The sequence below is a fragment of the Callithrix jacchus genome, chromosome 15 (assembly GCF_049354715.1).
Source record: "Callithrix jacchus isolate 240 chromosome 15, calJac240_pri, whole genome shotgun sequence".
NCBI lineage: Eukaryota > Metazoa > Chordata > Mammalia > Primates > Cebidae > Callithrix > Callithrix jacchus.
The window spans coordinates 34533239-34552557 of NC_133516.1; the positions used below are offsets into that span (position 1 = coordinate 34533239).

The window sequence follows — 19319 nt, forward strand, 5'->3', positions numbered from 1 at the left end:
AAGGCAATGCCACCACCACCTGCCTTCCTGGGTTCCTAGCTGTTGGGGAACTAACACAACCCAGAGCAGTGGATGCTGACCGGGTGCACCAAGAGCTTCAGTCTGGGACACCTCGGGCCAGAGTGCAGAGCTGCTCAGTGGAGCCTGTTCCCCTCCCTTGGAGTATGCTTCAAGACCTCATGAGGATGTTTAAGATTTCTCCCTTTGCTCGACAGCTTACCCAGTTCAACAAGCTATGTGTCGAAACTTCCCACAAGCCCCCAATCATTTCTCATTCATTAGGTCCGCTCTTTCACTTCAGGGCCCCATCTCCTGACTCCCACCCACAACCCACCCTCCACAGAAAGCTAATGTCTTCTCCCACACCAACAGATGGAGCAACCAACCCCAGCCCCAGGATCATAGACAGAGGCTAACTAATCCTGCCTCAGGTTTATTTGTACAAATAGCACAGGAGGACCCCAGCCCCATGCAGATGGCAGCCCCAGGGGAGTTACACCAGTCCTTCTGTCCTCGCATTGGCAGACAAAGATATCTATTCTGAAGCCTTTGTAGGGGCCTGGGCACCTTTGAGAGCCTGAGCTGGAACTGAAACTGGAGCTGAAGCCTGGGCCTTGGTTTGATCCTTGGCCTTGGCCTTGACCTTGACCTTTGGCCGGCAGAGCCTGAGCCCCTTGGCAATGCGTGCCCGAGCACGCTTCCCAAGCTTGGGGTGGGCAATGTAGGCAAGTCGATCGAGCTTGCGGCTGACACCCTTTGGGATCTTGGGCTTAACCTCCTTGGGCTTTACGAGGGCCTTGATGGCCTCAGCTCGTGCACTCATGGCCTTGGCATTGTTGGCCTGCATCTTCTTTAGGCCCTTCTTGTTGTGCTTCTTGGCAAAGCGCATGTTCCTCAGGAACTTGGGGTCCACCTGAAAAGCAGGAAAGGTACAGGTGGCAGCATGTGGGTCTGCAAGTCTCTCCCTGGTGCCCCTCTCCACAGGGGTACCCAATGTTCTAAAGACAGCATCAAGTCAACCTCAAATGTGGCCAATACCCAACCTCTTGAAACTATTTCCAGAGAAGGTGGACCACCACCCCAAGGAGACAATACTCCACCTGGCTAATGCTGTGCAGACCTCCTCCAAGAACAAAAAAAACCGCTTTGCTGCCCTGTCAGCCAACGTTTCAAGACTTCAACTACAGCAGGGGTTCAACCAAGCTTTTTTTTTTCTGACATCCCCTCAGGGACACCCCTCCCTTCTATAGAAGGCGTCAATTAAATACCAAGTCTGGTCCAATAGACTCATAACCGAGGCAGAATATGGGGAAACTGAGGCTCAGGGTTTGTGATTCACTCCACAGAATGGAGAGCAAAAGTAAAGGGAACAGACTGAGGACAGACTCAGCTCTCCCCTAGACCCTCCATCCTTCTCAGTGAATCCTTAGAACCCCCTAAGACAGGAAAAGCAGCTGACCCCAAGTCCAGCACTGGGTCAGATCAAGGTCATAAGGCTGGTCAGTGGGGTAAGGGAAAGATCATAAGGTGTCCTGCACACACTGAGACAAGGCCACGCTGTACCCTTACCCTAAGTGCCACTGCTGAGTGAGGGAGATGGCCAAACAAACTGCTCTCAGGAGACAGGTTATGCCCTGACCAGAGGGTCACACTTCAGGCTGGGTAAGACCAAGGAAAGCTTTATTATGGGGCTAGTAGGGTAGAAAAAGGAATTGCAGGCTTTGGATGGGCCAGTTAGGCTCTGCTCAGGCAGAAGCTGAAGCTAGAGAAAAACTATATGAAAGGCCTTGACTGTGCACCTGGAATCAAGAAAAGACACATCCATGTGATTCAGTCCATACTCACCCCCTTAAGAGACTCGTATCTTTGTGATCGGGGTTTCTTGATACCATTTCTGTGCCATTTTCGGGCTGTAAGAGGGAAAGGGAATTAAGCCACAATGAACTTTCCTCTAATAAAACCACCCAACATCACAGCTGGCAAGGCTGGGTGAACCAAGGCTTCCTACAGGAGCTACAGCTGAGGTATGGGAAACCCTTACCACTGAGTGCAAAACACTGTATCTCAAGCGGATCTCTAAACCTATAACCCTAAAGGTATTACCCTAAAGGTGAAATCAATCAGCCTCAGGCCCAAAATAGAAACATGCCCCTTCATCCCCGCCCCAGTTTGCCTGAATCAGTCCTTACCAGGGTCTGGGATGTGGGCAGGGCCCAAAAAACTTACACTGGTTGTGTGTGGTGTGGTTCTTGGACTTGGCCATGTCTGCACCTGGAAGACAAGAGTGGAGATCAGGGCGAGAAGCTCGCCAGGCTGGGCCACCTCTGCCCCCCGATCTGGTGAAACGCAAGACGAGAAACCAGAATGAATCCGCAGACAGACGCTTTGGATCTGCAGCCTCCACCAGTCTCGACTCGCTCTGCACGACCCGACGCCAGTTCTCGACTCCTAAACCCAGGTAATGATGCCCTGAAATCAACCCCCTACCCCCAGAAGGCTGCGCTCCCCAATAAAGTGGCTTTCCCTGCCATCCTCCTCTTTAGGATCTAGAAACACCATTCCCACCCCGCAGCTTTCGCTCCCCACAGACACACAGCCGGTCAGCCGTCCTCTCCGCAGCCTGCGCCCCGCCGCCGCCCGTAAGTCGCGGATGGCATCGGATACCGCGCGGCAAACACTCACCCAAGCCGCGGTTCCCGAAGCTCCTAGGACCGGAAGAGAAAGGAGCCGCAGTGCAGCACGGGAAATAAGGTCAACAGCGCCGGAAAGTACTACTGGAAATGCTCCCCCCGGCTCCGGGAAGAAAGGTTCCGAAGCCCGGAAGAACGCAAGCCAGACGGGGAGACGGTGCTACGAGCTTGGCTCCGCCCCCTTGAGGCTGTGACCTCGCCGGTTTCTCCAGGACCGGGCTCTTCAAGTCTATTCAGGATCCTGAAAGCGAAAGGAGTCCTTGAGGGATGGATGTTGGGCAAGATCTGTGCTCTTTTTTCATTTTTTATTTTTGGGACGGAGTCTCACTCTGTTGCCCAGGCTGGAATGCAATGGCGCGATCTCGGCTCACTGCAACCTCCGCCTCCTGGGTTCAAGGGATTCTTCTGCCTCAGCCTCTCCGAGTAGCTGGGATTACAGGCGTGTGCCACCACTCTCCGCTAATTTTTGTATTTTTAGTAGAGACGGGGTTTCACCCTGTTGGCCATGCTGGTCTTGAACGCCCGACCTCAGGTGATCTGCCCGCCTCAGCCTCCCAAAGTGCTGGGATTACAGGCATGAGCCATCACGACCGGCCAGGAGATCTGTGTTCCTAAAAAGCACCCAAACAGGAGATCTACCCGACCTGGTCGGGCACGGTAGCTCACGCCTGTAATCCCAGAACTTTGGGAGGCCAAGGCGGGCAGATCACCTGAGGTCAGGAGTTCAAGACTAGCCTGACCAACATGAAGAAACCCCATCTCTACTAAAAATATAAAATTAGCTGGGAGTGGTGGTGCATGCCTGTAATCCCAGCTACTTAGGGAGGCTGAAGCAGGAAAATCGCTTGAACCCAAGAGGTGGAGGTTGCGGTGAGCCGAGATCATGCCATTACAGCGCCATTGCACTCCAGCCTGGCAACAAGAGTGAAACTCCACCAAAAAAAGAAAAAAGCACCCCTGACTTGCGGAGTAGGAGCAGAGGGAAGGAAGGAGAGAAGGATGCCTGGACCTAAGGGAGGACAGTGGGAATGCAGAGGAATGGATAAGGAAAGGGTCTTGGAACACAGAAGATGAGGGAGAGAAAGGAGGCAAGGATAGCCCTATGTCTTTGGCTTGACAACTGAATGAATGGTGGTGCTGTTTACAGAGATGGAAGACTGAGAGGGGAGCAGGGGGCTTTGGTTGTTGTGTTTTGAGGGGGAGTGAGATGTTTTCCTCAGACACATTATATGTGAGATGCCTGTTGGAACTCAGAATTGAGTAAGTATTGCCTCTAACAGCTCTGTGGCCCTCCATCTTTTCCCCCTATAGTTCATTTTCCATGTGGCAGTGGGGCTTGGTGACTCATTTTAAAATTCAAATTAGATCCTGTCCCTTAAATCTGCAAGGACATCCTCTTGCATTGAAGATCAATTCTTTACCCCACTTGACCCTGGCAGCCTCTCTTTATCATTTACTTCTCTTCAAACCCATGGCCTTTCTTTCCTGCCAAGCACAAATGTGTGTTCTGCCTCAGGACCTTTGCGCTTGCTATCCCAGCTAGCTGGTCGGCCCTTCTCCCTGTTTGGATGGTGTGCTCCTTACAGAGGCCTCCCTGGACTGCACTATCTAAAACAGAGAACCTCTGCCTTGTCTCCCAGTTACTCTGTGTACTCTCATGGTTTGCTTTTTTTTTTTTTTTTTTGAGATGGAGTCTTGCCCTGTTGCCCAGGCTGTAATACAGTGGCAGAGTCTCAGCGCACGACATCCTCCACAGGCCAGGTTCAGGCAATTCCCCTGCCTCAGCCTCCTGAGTAGCTGGGACTACAGGTGTGCACCACCACGCCCAGCTAATTTTTCTGTATTTTAGTAGAGACAGGCTTTCACCATATTGGCCAGGATGGTCTCAATCTCCTGATGTCATGGTCTGCCCGCCTTGGCCTCCCAAAGTGCTGGGATTACAGGCGTGAGCCACTGTACTGGCCATGGTTTGCTTTTTTTTTTTTACAGAATTTTCCCAGACTCTAATTACATTGTTTACTTACAGGTGTATGTGTCCACTATCACAGGAGCCCTGAGTTTGGGACTGGCTTAATCACCTTCATTCTCCCACTGCCTAACTCAGCACGATGTGGATAGAGCAAGAACTTAATAAACACATGCCCAGTGAATATTCCTTGGCAAGCCATTTCATGGAGTGACAGATACATACTGCAGAAGTTTGGGGAGTGAAGGGGGAAGGAGGTTGTGGAGGCAGGACACATGGATGACTCCTTACCAAAGCATTCCTAAGAAAGGCAAGAGAGATCTGGCAGGTGTGAGCTGGGAGAATGAAAAGCAGGCTCATACACTGATGGATGACCTTGTGCCAAGAAATAAATAGCTGAGGCCTGAGGAGAGTGTCTCTGCAGGAGCAAAGTCCTTGTGGGGTGCTAAGCACAGGCGGAGAACCTGGTGGGCAGAGACAGAGACTAGAGGAGGTGGGGGTGGTGCGATGCCTGACAGTGAGCCAGGATCTCAGCTCAGGAAGTGGAAGAGGTCGCTGTGGAGGTGAGGACAGGGAGGAGGTCTGACTGCCACGCTCTTTAGAAAGAGAAGCCAGCAGGGTAGAGGCTGACAGTGAGGGCTGTGATGACTTTATTTATTTATTTATTCCTTTTTTTTTTTTGAGATGGGGTTTCGCTCTTGTTGCCCAGGCTGGAGTGCAATGGCGTGAGCTTGGCTCACTCCAACCTCTGCCTCCCAGGCTCAAGCAATTCTCCTGCTTCAGCCTCCTGAGTAGCTGGGATTATAGCCACCCGCCATCATGCCCGGCCAATTTTTATATTTTTAGTAGAGATGGGTTTCACCATGTTGGCCAGGCTGATCCCGAACTCCTGACCTCAGGTGATCCACCTGCCCTGGCCTCTCAAAGTGCTGGGATTACAGGCGTGGGCCACCATGCCCAGCCTATGATGACTTTGAAAGAACCAGGCTGCTCTGCCATGTGACCTTCCAGCTGGGTAGCAGCTCCCACATCTCCTAAGAAGTGAGTAGTGACTTGGTTTAGCTAGACCATCATGACAGTGGCAGAAAAAGCAGTGAGCAGAAAGCCACGGTCTGATGGGGAGGCAGATTCAGAGATGGACCATGGCCATGCAATACCATTGGGGCTGCGTTAGGATTGGCCCAGAGGGAAATCCCAGCTGTTAGGCAAGGGGAAAGCAGTGACAAGAATGAGGAACTTTGGCTGTGACCTGAGGGGACCTGTCTAGGACCCAAAGAGGGCTCTGACCTGGAGCCACTGACCTGTCATGCTTTTCTTTTCTTTGTTTTTCTGTCTCTTTTTTTTTTTTTTTTTTTATTGAGACGGAGTTTTGCTCTTGTTGACTAGGCTAGAGTGCAATGGCACAATCTCAGCTCACTGCAACCTTTGCCTCCCAGGTTCAAGTGAGTCTCCTGCCTCAGCCTCCCAAGTAGCTGAGATTACAGCCACCCACCATTGTGCCCAGCTAATTTTTAGTAGAGAACAGAGTTTCACCGTTTTGGTCAGGCTGGTCTTGAACTCTCCTGATCTCAAGTGATCCACCTGCCTTGGCCTCCCAAAGTGCTGGGATTACAGGCATGAGCCACCACACCCAGCCCCTGTCATGCTTTTCAAAGTGGGATGGATGGTAGGGCCAGCCATGTCTATAAAGATAGTATTCTTTCTAGGGATAGTTTTCTTTATTTCTCCCTTCCTTCCTCCCTTTCTTCTTCCCTCCCTCCCTTCTTTCCTTCCTCCCTCCCTTCTTTCCTTCTTTTGAAGCTTACGCTATATGAATTCTTCTGTAACCTGATTTTATGTATTTAATTATAATTTGTAGACATCTTTACCTGCTCATGAAAATATCTTGTAATCCTAATCTATTTTATATATTTTGAAACATTATTTTGAGAAGAGGTCGATAAATATTACCAGATGTCACAGGAGTCTCTGGCACACGCATACAAAAAGACAAAGAACTTAACCTTTCCTCTAGGGCTGACACACTGCCACTCTCCATGAGTGAGTGGTTCTTGCTCCATCTCAAATCTACTTGGAGGCTGGGGTCTACTTGCCCCCTCCATGGAGTAGCCTTGGGCAGAGCCACTGGCTGGACTCAGCAGAGCATCAGCCAGCTCTCTCTCAAATGCATTGGGCACAAGGCAGAGAAAGATGTGAGTCTGGGTGACAAGATAGGGCTGGATGGGGCTGGATGTGATCAGCCCAACCCATGTGGCCTGCAAGGGTCTTGCTTTGTCCAGACCCATTACCCAGTTCAAAGCCCAAGTAGGATCTCATGGTGTCTCCTCAGCAGTGATGGGGTTGGAGACACCTGGAGTTGTGTTTGCAGTTCCTGTCACAGTCCCAGGAGTATGTGGGGACCTGATACATGTTTGAGGAGTTAAATGTGCACATTTCACAAATCTAGGAAGATGACAGAATCAGGGGCAAGAAGCCAGCTGGCCTGGAGGGATTTCTCGGAGATAAGAATCAGCTGTTGGCTAGGCTCCGTGGCTCATGCCTGTAATCCCTACACTTTGGGAGGCTGAGGCGGGTGGATCACAAGGTTAGGAGTTCAAGACCAGCCTAGCCAAGATGGTGAAACCCCGTCTCTACTAAAAATACAAAAAAACTACCTGGGCGTGGTGGCAGGTGCCTGTAATCCCAGCTACTAGGGAGACTGATGCAGAGAATTGCTTGAACCTATGAGGCAGAGGTTGCAGTGAGCTGAGATCGTGCCATTGCTCCCAGCCTGGGTGATAAGAGTGAGACTTTGTCTCAAAAAGAAAAGAGTCAGCTCTTCTCCTGGGACCCAGAGCCTTGCTTGCCAAGCCTCAGTTCCCAGCGTAACATGGGGATAAAAATAGTAATTACCTCTTGGAGCTAAACTGGATAATTTGTATAAAGCACGGAACACTATGTTAAGTACACAGTAGGTGCTCAATCATTGTTAGTACCATCCATGCATCTTCCCCACAAGGCCTCAGGGGAGGGAGACAGAGCTTGGGGAAAGAAGGTCAGTGGCAAGTGGATGCTAGAAATAAGGACAAGATCCAAGAACAAGAGAAAGCCAGGCTGAAGGAAACCGGCGGTCCCCAGGGGCGCTAGGTCCCATTGGCCTCTGAGTTCCAGAACGACAGGGGCTACCAATGTTTTCAGGTAAGAGGGACTGGGAAGTTTATCAGAACCAGGGTGTTTTTTCTGCAAGACAGAGTGCAGAGGGGAGGTGGGCTTTGGGACTTTGGATCTGCTTAGAACTTTCTGAGTGAGGGGCTACCTAATTCTGTGTGTCCTTAGAAGACAGAGCTATGACTGAAGAAAGCAAATGCCAGCTCCATGGATAAAAGGCATTTCTGTCATATTCCCACCAAACCATGAGTTGCACCCAGAGGAAGCAAGCTTCCTGATACAAGGGGTGTGCCAGCAGCCACTGAATAACATAGGGTTGGGGGTTTAAAAATGGGATGGAGGGGGCCAGGTGTGGTGGCTCACACCTGTAAGCTCAGCACTCTGGGAGGCTGAGGTGAGTGGATCACCTGAGGTCAGGAGTTCAAGACCAGCCTGGCCAACATGGTGAAACCCTATCTCTACTAAAAATACAAAAAATTAAATGGGCATGGTGGCGTGTGCCTGTAATCCCAGCTACTTGGGAGGCTGAGGCAGGAGAATCACTTGAACCCAGGAGGCGGAGGTTGCAGTGAGCTGAGATCAAGTCATTGCACTCCAGGCTGGGCAACAATAGTAAAACTGTTTCCTCCCCCTCCCAAAAAAAAGGGATGGAGGCTTGGAAAATAGAGCTCTTAAGTTCACTCCCTCCCAGGAGTCTGGGATTCAAAGCTCCTGGTAGAAGGAAAGGGCGGTGGACCACACGCAACGCCTGGCTCGTGTTCAGTATCTGTCAGAAGAGAGTTCGGCTCCAGCAGAAGCTGGGAGGTGAGTCCCATTCCTCAGGTTACTGCGACCGCCGCCCCCCTCCCCCCGTCCCCAGCGCCAGGCCTGATTTCCCTCTGGGGGCGCACCTGGCCCATCTAGCCCAGAAGTGAGCCGGGATGTGAGCCTATCATCCGCAAGGGGGCAGAGTGGGACCGCCGAGGGAATCTGGTGCTGGAGACAGGCACCCGCTCCCCTCCGGCGGAAGGCTCTTGCAGCCTCCCAGGCCTTTCGCAGCTGCGCTTTTCAGCACCCCCCACTGCCCCACCTCCAGATTCAGTCCCTGCCCATCAATTTTGAACAGATTCTCTAGGCTGGGTCTCCCTTGCCTCCACCTTCCCGGTGGTGGTGGTGGTGGTGAAGTGTCTTCACCAAGAAAAGGTTCAAGGCAGAAGAAGTAGAGCCCATGGGCATCCCTGGGCACAGACCCTCCTGGCCCACTTTGCAATTACCCAAGGGCAATGCCTCTTGAGGGTTAAAGGAACAGGCTTTGGCGTCAGACAGACTTGGTTTTTGATTCTGACTGGCGCCCACCAGCAGAGTGGCTTCACCTATCTGAGCCTCAGCCTCCTGCCACAGTGGAGGCGAGCAGCGCCAGGGCTGAGCAGGCAGGAGGCCTCCCGGAGCCTTGCTGTGCGTTCAAGAGGCCTCGGGTTTGACTGTGAGACCATGAGACCACACAGCAGCCTTTGGAGGGTATGGGGTTTTCATCACCCCACTTCACAGATGGGGAGAAGGAGTCCTTGGGCATGACTGGCTAGAGGCCCTACAGCCAAATGGAGAGCTACTGCAGTCCAGGCATCCACCAGAATCTGGGGGAGCATGGGGTGCTTTGTACCCAGTGAGGCCACGGAGGAGGCCTTGTGACAGTGACTGCCATGTGATGGGAGAAGCCCAGGGCCTCTATGGCCAACGGATGCCCAGAGTGAGGAAATCGTCTGTGGCAGCCCCTGCCCCTGCTCAGACACCCTGCCCCATCCAGAGCAGGCCTAGAAAGGAGGAGGTGGTGTCCGTGGGTGGAGAGCAGGCTGCTGCTGCCTGATCAGGCTGGGGCTAGGGTCAGCTGGCCTGGTATGAATGGAAGAGAAGCCCAGCAGCACCGAAAACAGACCTGCCAGGAAGGGTGGGAGAGAAGGGACAAGGTGGGTGGCTGACAAGAGGGTGCTGGACAGGGCTGGAGGGAAGCCGCACGTACCTCTCCCCATTCCTGTTCCCAGCCACAAAAGGAAGCTAAGGAGACTCCCTTTTAACAAAGAGCATCTGAAAAGGAAGAATGAAGCTGAGGGTTGGGAGGGACACCCCTCTCCATTCCCTCCCCAGCAGCCTCCAATGGCCCCAGCAATGTCGTTGCCTTGGCAACTGCAGCCCCCTTCCAGCTCCCTTTCTCTTTTAACCCCATCCTGCCTGGATGCCCCTCTCTTCTGTACCCTCCCTCCCTCCCTTCCCAGCTCAGACTAAAGAGAGGCTGGGTGGGTGGGGGAGAGAGGACTTCTCTGCTCACCATGCAGTCCTAGGGTTAATGCCCTGGCTACATCCCAGGACCACCCCTTCCTAGGGATCAGATGGAGGACTCTTTAAGAGGGAGAGAGAGGACAGGATGAAATGACCTTTGAAAGAATTATTCTGAATGAACAAGGGGGCTATCTTCTCCCAAAGATTTCAAGTCCCAGCTCTCCCAGTCCCTATGCCCTCCCGGGAGACAGAGGCTGTGACCCAGGACCCCCTGGCAGAGTTCAGAAAGCCAGCACTGGAGCAGGGGGTTCAGAGGTCATCTAGTTCCCCTCTTGAAGCCTATGGTTGGGGAAACTGAGGTCTGGGAGGAGAAGGAATTTGCTCAAGGCACACAGTGAAATGGGAGAGTCAGGAAGGGAACCAGAGAGGCCTGAGCCGGGGTAGGGGTGGAGGGTGCATTTGCTACCGTTGGCCTGAGGAGTGGATAGGTACGGAGGGCCACAAGAGGCCGGCACCCCATGGGAAGGCAGCTGCTGGCACTTCCCTTATGGGTCCAGAGAAAACCCCTGGTTGCCCTTACCCACTTCTGTTCCCTGAGAGGTGCTGGCCTCCGCACTGTCCCAGGCCCCAGGACAGCATAGAGTAAGGAAGAAGAATCAGGCCTAGCCTGTTTAGGGAGGCACATGGGACTCCAGCAAGAGCAGAGAGGAGCTAGGAGTCTGCAGGGGCTGAAGATCCTAAAGGCCCCATGGAGTGTCCCCTGAGCAAGAAGGGCTTGTGGCTGCAGGCAGTGGGTTCCAGCCCAAGGGCAGCCCTTTCCTGGCTGTGTCCCTGGCAAGTCACTCAACTCCCCAGGGGCTGCTAAATGGCCCATTCCCACCCCCACGTAAATGATTTCGGCCACGCGGCTACAGGAGATTCTCATGAGGTAGCAGACACAGAGCTGTGGACAGGTCCTGTGAGGGGTCCCCAGACCCAAACCTCTTGAATCTGCTGTGCCGGGGCCACCGCCATGATCACTGGGAGCACTTATGGTGTGCAGAGCCAGGGAGGGTGGGAGGGGAAGAAGCTGTGGGCACAGCACGCCCAGATGTAGACCAGAGAGGGGTCCATTCGAGCCAGGCCAGGGGGCCCTGCAAAGCCTCTGGGGGTTGGAGGAGCACCCTGGGAGTCTTCCTGGAAGATGAGGCAGGGCCTGTGCCATCAGGCAGAGATGGGGAGAACACAGTGGGCTGGAGAGGGTGAAGGTTGGCATTTGCTCCCATAGCTCTCCCAGCTGATCCAGGCCTCCCTGAGCTGTCACTGCGCCCCTGAGGCCAACTCTCCTGGGCATGGACACTGCCTGACACTCTCACATCGATGACCACTTGGGAAAAGAAAGGGGATGCCTACCGGGAGGAGTGACCCTCTGGCGGACGGTGCTGAGGCGTCCATGGAAGGTGGGGGCAGGTGCTGGGAGACTCAGGCCCACCTCATCCAGCAGGCGACCCCCTGCAATATTGCATTTGTTAGTCCCTCTTTCTACATTGGCTCCATACCCACTCATTAGTTGGTTCTTCAAATTCTCAGGCATCCCACCACCAGGCAGCTACTGAGAGGGCTGGGGAGCACAGTCCAGACCTGCCTGGATGACAGGCAGCCAGGTGACCTTGAGCAGAGACTCAATCCCATGGCTCAGCTTCCTCATCAGGGAAAGGGGAGCAGGGCATTACCTACTTGGCAGGCTCAGGTAGGGCTACGGGGACCTGTTCATTCTGAGCATTTACTGGGGCCTGGCCTGTGGACATTGCTCGGTCACCAGCTAGCCCGGGCACTCCTCAGCCCTGGTTAATCCCCCAGCCACCTGCCTACTCCTGCACCTGCCTGCGGCTTTGCTCCCTATTTCCCGATAATCCTCAGGGCCAGGTGCTGGCAGTTGGGGTCAGGGTTGTCCCTGTCCACCCAGCAGCTCTCCTGGGACAAGGCTCGGATTGAACAGAAGACCAGGCAGGCTAAATGGGGGTCGTTCTCTGCTCTCCCCAGTCTCCCCAGGTGTCAGGGGCTGGTGGGGACAGGAGCAAAGCATCCCGTCCAGAGTGGGGATGAGAGAAGGAGACGGTTGTGCAGTGGCCCTCCTCCCCGTGGGCAGGGCTGCTGGGGACAGGGTCAGATGCGGTTGGGCTGACCAGCAGCGGCTGATCAGTGGCAGTGAGGGGCCTGTGGGGACCCCCGCCACTCCTAACAACGCAGCTCCAGTGCCTGGGAGCCCACAGGTTAGAGGCCCATGGTCCTGGCTCTGCCTGTCTCAGCACCTGCTTCCTGCCTGGCACCGGGCCTTTGCGGCACTGGTTTTCATCGATCACTTTCTTTCCGCAAGCAGCTCCTGGAGGTGCGGGGGCGGCTTCCCCTTGACTCGAATCTCCTGGAGGATGCAGCTTGACTAAAAATAACTTGAATTACTGAGCTCCCACCCTGGCGAAGAGGAGGGGCCTGGGGGCTGCGGGGGCGGAGCCTGGAGGGAATGTTGCGGCAGCCAGGAGGGGGTTCCCTGACAGGAAATGGTGAAGAGTGTCGGCAGGTGAGAAGGGATGCAGCTTGTTGAAGGGAGCCGGCCCTTTCTCACCCATTCCTCCAGGCTCAGGCCTGCTCCCTGGGGACAGTGCTTCTAGCGAAAATGACCCCTGCACTTGCATCACTGAGGGTGAGCGGCCTGGCTGCAGCGGGGGTTCTCCTCCCACTACAGACGCCGGGTTGGAGGAGACTCCCCCTGTATATGCTCTGGGCAGGCGCCCCCCCCATGCCATCCCATGGCAACAGAATGCCAGCCGTGTGGGGCATCAGGCAGAGGCGTCAGTTCTGGGCTCATGTCCTGTTTCTTCTGTGTGACACTGAACCTGACTTCCTTAGCTGATAACTGGATGCAACTGCAAAATCAAGCATTTGCCTCCGCCCCCCTTCTTTAGGCAGCCTCTCATCTGTCTGAAGCAGCAGCCTCAGGCTCTGTCACTGCCCACCCCCTTGGTGCCTGCAGAGGGGGCCTGCCCTGTGACCACCCTTCAGAGCAGAGTGGGTGCTCTGTCTAGGTTGGGCAGGCAGGACCTGGGTCTCTTGAGATGCAGCAGGGCTGGTCAGGGAGAGTGGGGACCCCAGGGCCTCATGGAGAGTAGAAGGTGACTGCGAGGCCCAGGCAGAAGCCTGGGGTCAGGTGGCATAGTCATGACCCCATCACTGCTGCTCCCCTGCCCCCCATCATCCCCATCTTCATACTCCAGGGCCAGGCCAGAGCAGGATGCTGCAAAAGCAGTTCAAGGGCAGGTCAAGGCGGCATGGTGGAAGGGGGACAGCATGGCAGCCCCTTGCATGCACACGGAGGCAGTGGGGACATACTGGTGTGGGACCAATCCATCCTGCAGCGGGAACAAGCTGGAGGCCCCACCTCCCACCATTGCCTCAGTTTCCTCATCTGTAAAAGGTCTAGGCTAGATGCTCCCTGATGCTGCTGACAGCACCTGGGGAGGATGGAGCATGGCAGCTACAATCGGGAAAACAGCGGCAGCTGCGGCCGCAGCTTCCCTGCCCTTCCCTGAGCACCTCTGGTGCCGAGATGTGCTGTGAGGACAGCAGGGAGATCACCCCGTCACACGTGAGGAGACCGAGGCTCAGAAAGGGGAACTGACTTGTCACACGGCTTGGACGTGATGGTCTGATTTTGAACCCAGCACTGCTCAACTGCGGTCTGTTTTCCATTTCATCCTATTCTAAACGTAGGGCCTGGGGGACGAGATGTGCTTTTGGGGGTGACTCAAGGTGGGGTGCAGGGGCATAGATCCAAATGGGAGAAGTTCTTTACAGCTGCGGCCCTCCCATACCTCCTCCCACCCCCACCCACATTTGGCTCAGGTCACAAGGACCCTCATTCTGAGGCACCAGTGGGCCTGGGAAGTGGCCGTGCTTTGGGAGGTGGGGAGGAGAGGAGGAGTGTGAACCTGCTTGAACGGGAACAGGACCAGCAATGACAATAATGACAATAACTCCCACCCACCCCAGGGACATTTTTAGCAGCACTGTTCCTAAGGAGAAACTCAAATATCCAGTGACAGGCAAATGGAGAAATCAGCCATAGCTCCCACAGCAGCATGGTGAATCCCGAACCATCATGCGAGGTGAAAAACTCATTTTGTATATTTGTAGAGACGAGGTTTCACCATGTTGGCCAGGCTGGTCTCAAACTCCCGACCTCAGGTGATCCGCCCACCTTGGCCTCCCAAAGTGCTGGGATTACAGGCGTGAGCCACGGTGTCCGGCCACAGATATTACTTTATATTAATCAAATATTGTTTTAGGCTGGGCACGGTGGCTCACACCTGTAATCTCAACATTTTGGAAGGCCAAGTTGGGTGGATCGTTTGAGCCCCGGAGTTTGAGACCAGCCTGGGCAACATGGCAAACCCTATCTCTACTAAAAATACAAAAATTAGCCAGGTGTGGTAGTACATGTTTGTAGTCCCAGCTACTTGGGAGGCTGGGGCACAAGAATCACTTGAACCTGGGAGGTGGAGGCTGCAGTGAGCCAAGATTGTACCACTGCACTTTGGCCTGGGTGACAGAGTGACTTGGTCTCAAAAAAAAAAATCTATATCTACATTTATATGTATCTATATGTATTCTGTTTAAATACTATATGTGTGTGTACATATATATATATATATGTATTATATAATTTAGTATTTAAACAGATTAAACAAGGAATAAACACAGACTTAACTGACCTTCTCCGCAGTAAAACATCCCACCTAAGTGGGTGGGTTCTGGGGGCTGAACTCCTCTCCCTGCTACCCCTCATGGATATCCCATCACACTCACCTAGAGGGAGTGCAAATCCCAGATTTCCTTCCCCATCCCAATCTCTCAGCCCAGTTGAATGTCCCACAAAGTCACTCTCTCATTCAGCAGCAGGTAAGGGTCAAATATGGCTTGGAGTGCTAGGCCAAAGGTGGGACAGAGTTCCCCACTTCTGGGAGCACCAGAACCAGTTGGAATGAGAAAGACATGCAGGGTGGCTGGGTGCAGTGGCTCATGCCTGGAATCCCAGCACTTTGGGAGGCTGAGGCAGCTGGATCACTGGAGGTCGGAAGTTCGAGACCAGCCTGGCCAACATAGTGAAACCCCATCTCTACTAAAAATACAAAAAAAAAAAAAATTAGCTGTGCATAGTGGCACACGCCTGTAATTCCAGCTACTTGGGAGGCTGAGGCAGAAGAATCACTTGAACACGGGAGGCAGAGGTTGCAGTAGCCGAAACTGTGCCACTGCACTCCAGCCTGGGCAACAGAGTGAGGCTCTAGTTCCATTAAAAAAAAAAAAAGACATTCAGGGCCTGGCAAACATCCCTCTCTTGGCTCAGTGCTCTTGCACTATATTAATAGTGATAGAGAGTACAGGAGATGGGAGATAACATGTATGATCTGTTTCAAGCTATTCATTCCCATCAGAGGCAGGGGGGTCAGGAGGGTTTAGTCTGCTATCCATTCATTCACTCACCCATCTATCCAACCCTCTATCCATCTGCCCATCCATCCATACAATCATTCATCTATACATCTATCCATACATCTACCCATCCATCCAACCAATCATCTATCCATCTGTAATAGGCAGACTAATATCCCCCAAAAGATGTCTCCATCCTAATTCCAGAGCCTATGATTATGTTACTTAACGTGGCAAAGGGGGATTAAGGTTGCAGATGGAATTAAGGTTGCTAATCATCTGGTATTAAAATAGGGAGGTTATCGTGGATTATCTGGGTGGGCCCAGGGTAATCACAAAGGTTCTTAAGAGGAGAAGAGGAACCAGAGAGATGGCAGCGTGAGAAGGACTTGGTCTTATACTGTTGCCTTTGAAGACGGAGGAAGGGGCCACAAGACAAGAAAAACTGACAGCCCCCTGAAGCTGGGAAGGGAAGGAGGATGTGAATGCTCCCTTAGAGCCTCCAGAATGCAACCCTGCTGACATCTTGATTTTAGCCCAGTGAGACCCCTTTCAGATTTCTGATCTCCAGAACTGTAAGATAATAAATTTATGCTGTTTTAAGCCATGAAGTTTGTGGTAATCTGTTACAGCAGCAATAGGAAACTAATACACCAACTAAACATCCAGCCCTTCGTGCAACCATCCACCCAACCATCTATCCAGCTATCCATCCATCCAACCATCCATCCAACTGTCCATCCAACCATCCATCCAACTGTCCATCCAGCCAGCCATCCATCCAACCATCTGTTCAACTATCAATCCATTCAACCATCCACCCAACCATCTATCCAATTATCTATCCATCTAACCAGCCATCCAACAGTCCATCCAACCATCCATCCAACTGTCCATCCAGCCATCCATCCAACCATCCATCCAACTGTCCATCCAACCATCCATCCAACTGTCCATCCATCCATCCATTCATCCAACCATCTGTTCAACTATCAATCCATTCAACCATCCACCCAACCATCTATCCAACTATCCATCTAACATCCATCCAACTGTCCATCCAACCACCCATCCAACTGTCTATCCAGCCGTCCATCCAACCATCCATCCAACTGTCCATCCAACCACCCATCCAACTGTCCATCCATCCATCCATCCATCCATCCATCCATCCATCCATCCATCCAACCATCTGTTCAACTATGAATCCATTCAACCATCCGCCCAACCATCTATCCAACTATCCATCCATCTAACCATCCATCCAACTTTCCATCCAACCATCCATCCAACTGTCCATCCAGCCATCCATCCATCCAACCATCTGTTCAACTATCAATCCATTCAACCATCCACCCAACCATCTATCCAACTATCCATCCATCTAACATCCATCCAACTGTCCATCCAACCATCCATCCAACTGTCCATCCAGCCATCCATCCATCCAACCATCTGTTCAACTATCAATCCATTCAACCATCCACCCAACCATCTATCCAACTGTCCATCCATCTAACCATCCATCCAACTATCCATCCATCCATCCATCCATCCAACCATCTATCCAACTATCCATCCATCCAATCATCCATCTAACTGTCCATCCAACCATCCATCCAACCATCTATCCAACTATCCATCCATCCAATCATCCATCCAACTGTCCATTTAACCATCCACCCAACCATCTATCCAGCTATCCATCCATCCGGCCATGCATCCAACCATCTGCTCAACTATCAATTCATTCAACCATCCATCCAACAATCCATCTGTCCATTTAACTAACTACCCACCCATTTAACAAATATTCATTGACCATCCCCTTTGTGTCACCTGGCAAGCTGTTAAAGAAAAGTGGCCAAATTCCTGAAGCTCCCCACCACTGGGAGCAATAGACAGGATTTCAGTTCAGGATCCTCAATGCTGTGATGGTAGAATGTGAAGCATTTGGGAAAGATCACGGGAGGACCTGTGGCTTGACGGCTTTTGGTGACAGGAACAAGGCAGGGAACACTGTAAAACAGTTGTAAGTCTCATTGGTTATCTTTTATTTTTTATTTTTGAGATGAAGTTTCGCATTTGTCGCCCAGGCTGGCATGCAACGGCATGATCTCCGCTCACTGCAACCTCCACCTCGTGGGCTCAAGCGATTCTCCAGCTTCAGACTCCCAAGTAGCTGGGATTACAGGCATCTGCTACCATGCCTTGCTAATTTTTGTATTTTTAGTAGAGACAGGGTTTTACTATGTTGGCCATTCTGCTCTTGAACTCCTGACCTCAGGTGATCTACCTGCCTCAGCCTCCCAAAGTGCTAGGTTTACAGGCGTGAACCACTGTGCCCAGCCAATTTTTTTTTCTTTTAATTTTTTTTTTTGAGATGGAGTTTTGCTCCTGTTGTCCAGGCTGTAGTACAATGGCATGATCTCAGCTCACTGCAACCTCCACCTCCCAGGTTCAAGAAATTATCCTACCTCAGCCTCCTGAGTAGCTGGGATTACAGGTATCCACCACCACTAATTTTTGTATTTTTAGTACAGTTGGGGTTTCACCATGTTGGCCAGGCTGGTTTCGAACTCCTAACCTCAGGTAATCCACTCAACCTCAGCCTCCCAAAGTGCTGGGATTACAGGCGTGAGCCACTACACTCTGCCAACTTTTAAACATTTTAAATTAAAAAAGCCAACAATTGTGAGTCCCTGCAGCCAGCCCCTCACCTGAGGCTGCCCCTTGAGGCCACTGTCCCTTGTTGCCTTTGTCCTCAGCCCTGGGTACCTGGAGCTCTTTGCCTTGTCTAAGGAGTAGGGCAAGAGTCTAAGAGTAGGGCCAGGACTGGTCTACCTGTTGTGATTTCCACCTCTTGCTCCCCAGCTCAGGGCTCATGCCTGCCATATCTTCTGCACAGCCCTGGGGCTCTGAGGTTCACTCTTGTTCCCACCTAAGCCCCTAGCTCATCAGTTAGTAATAAATGGCCATGACACCCACATCCTTGGTAGCAGTAAGGAGCACCTGCTCAAGGGTCAGGCTGAGCCTAGTTCTAGGGCTGTGTGATCTCAGGACTACCCCGTCTGGGTTTTCACACCCTCATCTGCTGAATGGGAATCATGATAACTCCTCCTTTCAGGGCTGTAGTCAAGATCAAGAGAACTAATGTTGAAGACCAGCCTGCACAGGCCCTGGCATACAGGAACCCTTCCACCATCACCACCTGGAAGGTGCCAGATTGCTATACTGGGGGATGGAGTTGTTGGCACTTAGCTCTTCCCCACAGGAAAGGACCAATTTCCTGTCCCTGAGTTGTTGGCTTTGACATGCCGAGCTATAGCCCTGGGTAGCCTGATCACAGCAGAGCCTGAAGTCCACTGATCAGAGAGCTGCCCAGAATCTGTGGGCCATGGGCACAGTCCTCCCCCGCCCAGCTCATGTCACCATCTTCCAGGAACAGCCTGTACCTTGGCATGGCCCTGAGGAAGAGCAAAACTAGTGTTGCCCATCCTGTTCCAAACTTGTCACAGGAAGGATATGTGTCTGGCCATGTCCAGCAGATGTTTCAGGCCAAGTGTGTAGCCCAGGATAGCTTCCTGGGCAGCTGGCCCCAGGTTGGGTGTGGGGGAGGGGAAGGCAGAGGTCAACATTGAGAAGGGACAGCAAAAAGGGCTCAGGGTAGAATTTCAGACCCGATTGCCTAGGGCAGACTGGGGGCAAGGCCTTCCCAAGCTTCTTGCAGGGTTGGCACCCTCAGGGTCACCCAGGTACCACGTTGGAGGCCTGCTTAGCCAACCTCGACTAGA

The 19319-nt window shown here is 52.6% G+C and overlaps 1 protein-coding gene across 7 annotated transcripts; it reads right to left on the reverse strand.

Annotated features, from left to right (window-relative positions):
* Positions 1-420: 420 nt before the first annotated feature.
* Positions 421-2731, reverse strand: RPL29 (ribosomal protein L29). 7 transcript variants are annotated; one of them, XM_078351061.1, is made up of 5 exons: positions 2683-2731; positions 2383-2448; positions 2227-2271; positions 1846-1910; positions 421-913 (listed from the first exon to the last, which is right to left on the reverse strand). In XM_078351061.1, exons 3-5 carry the CDS (start codon positions 2261-2263, stop codon positions 536-538), a joined length of 480 nt encoding a protein of 159 aa, XP_078207187.1. In that variant the 5' UTR covers positions 2264-2271; positions 2383-2448; positions 2683-2731; the 3' UTR covers positions 421-535. The 7 variants fall into 7 exon arrangements, with proteins under 7 accessions (XP_078207187.1, XP_078207186.1, XP_054101678.1 ...); XM_078351060.1 differs by having other exon boundaries at positions 2361-2448; XM_054245703.2 differs by lacking the exon at positions 2383-2448 and having other exon boundaries at positions 2227-2265.
* Positions 2732-19319: the final 16588 nt, after the last annotated feature.